This window comes from Nicotiana sylvestris, chromosome 6 (genome assembly GCF_000393655.2).
Source record: "Nicotiana sylvestris chromosome 6, ASM39365v2, whole genome shotgun sequence".
Lineage (NCBI taxonomy): Eukaryota > Viridiplantae > Streptophyta > Magnoliopsida > Solanales > Solanaceae > Nicotiana > Nicotiana sylvestris.
Window position 1 is genome coordinate 42,026,070 of NC_091062.1, and position 1,013 is coordinate 42,027,082.

Sequence of the window (1,013 nt, forward strand, 5' to 3'; positions counted from 1 at the left end):
CATTTTTGGACATACTTGACACAATCTGTCTCCATGGTCATCCAAAAATAACCGGCCCTGAGTATCTTCTTGGCCAAGACAAAACCATTCATATGCGGGCCGCAGGTCCCAGCATGTATCTCCTCAAGTAGCTTAGAAGCCTCTTTTGCATCGACACATCTTAGCAATCCCAAATCAGGAGTCCTTTTGTACAAGTTTCCTTCGCCGTGGAAGAAGTGATTGGACAATCTCCTGAGTGTCCGTTTCTGAGTATGGTTTGCATGCTCCGGGTATTATCCTTTTGCAAATTATTCCTTGATGTCATGGAACCAAGGTTTTCCATCTATTTCGTCTTCAGCATGGGCACAACACATCGGCTGATCATGAATTCTCACTGGGATGAGATCAATGAAATTCTTATCTGGATGCTGTATCATGGATGACAAAGTGGCCAATGTATCAACAAACTCATTCTGAATTCTGGGCACATGCCGAAACTCTATCTCCGTGAACCTCTTTCCCAATTCCTGTACAAGGTGTAGATATGGCAATATCTTAGAATTCTTGGTGGCCCATTCTCCTTGTACCTGGTGCATAAGCAAATCTGAATCACCGATTACCAGTAGCTTCTGAATATTCATGTCGATTTCCATGTTGAGCCCTAGTATGCAGGCTTCATACTATGCCGTATTGTTAGTGCATAGAAATTTGAGTTTAGTGGATACTGGATAATGTTGACCCATTTCTGATACTAAAACTGCTCTGATGCCCTCTCCTTTGAAATTTGCAGCTCCATCAAAGAACATCCTCCAACCGTCGTATACTTCAGTAATGACCTCCCCTATGAATGACACTTGTTCTTAAGGGTTCGTATTCTCCTCCCATAGTATTTTCAACAAGATGGTTTTCCAATTCTTGTCCTTTGACCGCCTTTTGAGTTACACAGACGATATCGAACTCACTTAATAGTATCTACCACTTGCCTAACTTCCCAGTCGGCATTGGTTTCTTAAATATGTACTTCATAGGGTCCA

The 1,013-nt window shown here is 42.3% G+C and overlaps 1 protein-coding gene across 1 annotated transcript; it reads right to left on the reverse strand.

The window, feature by feature from the left end:
- Window positions 1-287: 287 nt before the first annotated feature.
- LOC138870528 (uncharacterized) lies at window positions 288-632 on the reverse strand. Its single transcript, XM_070148340.1, has one exon. The coding sequence runs from the start codon at window positions 630-632 to the stop codon at window positions 288-290; it is 345 nt and encodes a 114-aa protein (XP_070004441.1).
- Window positions 633-1,013: the final 381 nt, after the last annotated feature.

Excerpts from the sequence above, each read along its gene's own strand:
- LOC138870528 (XM_070148340.1), bottom strand. The coding sequence starts at position 632 with ATGGAAATCGACATGAATATTCAGAAGCTACTGGTAATCGGTGATTCA.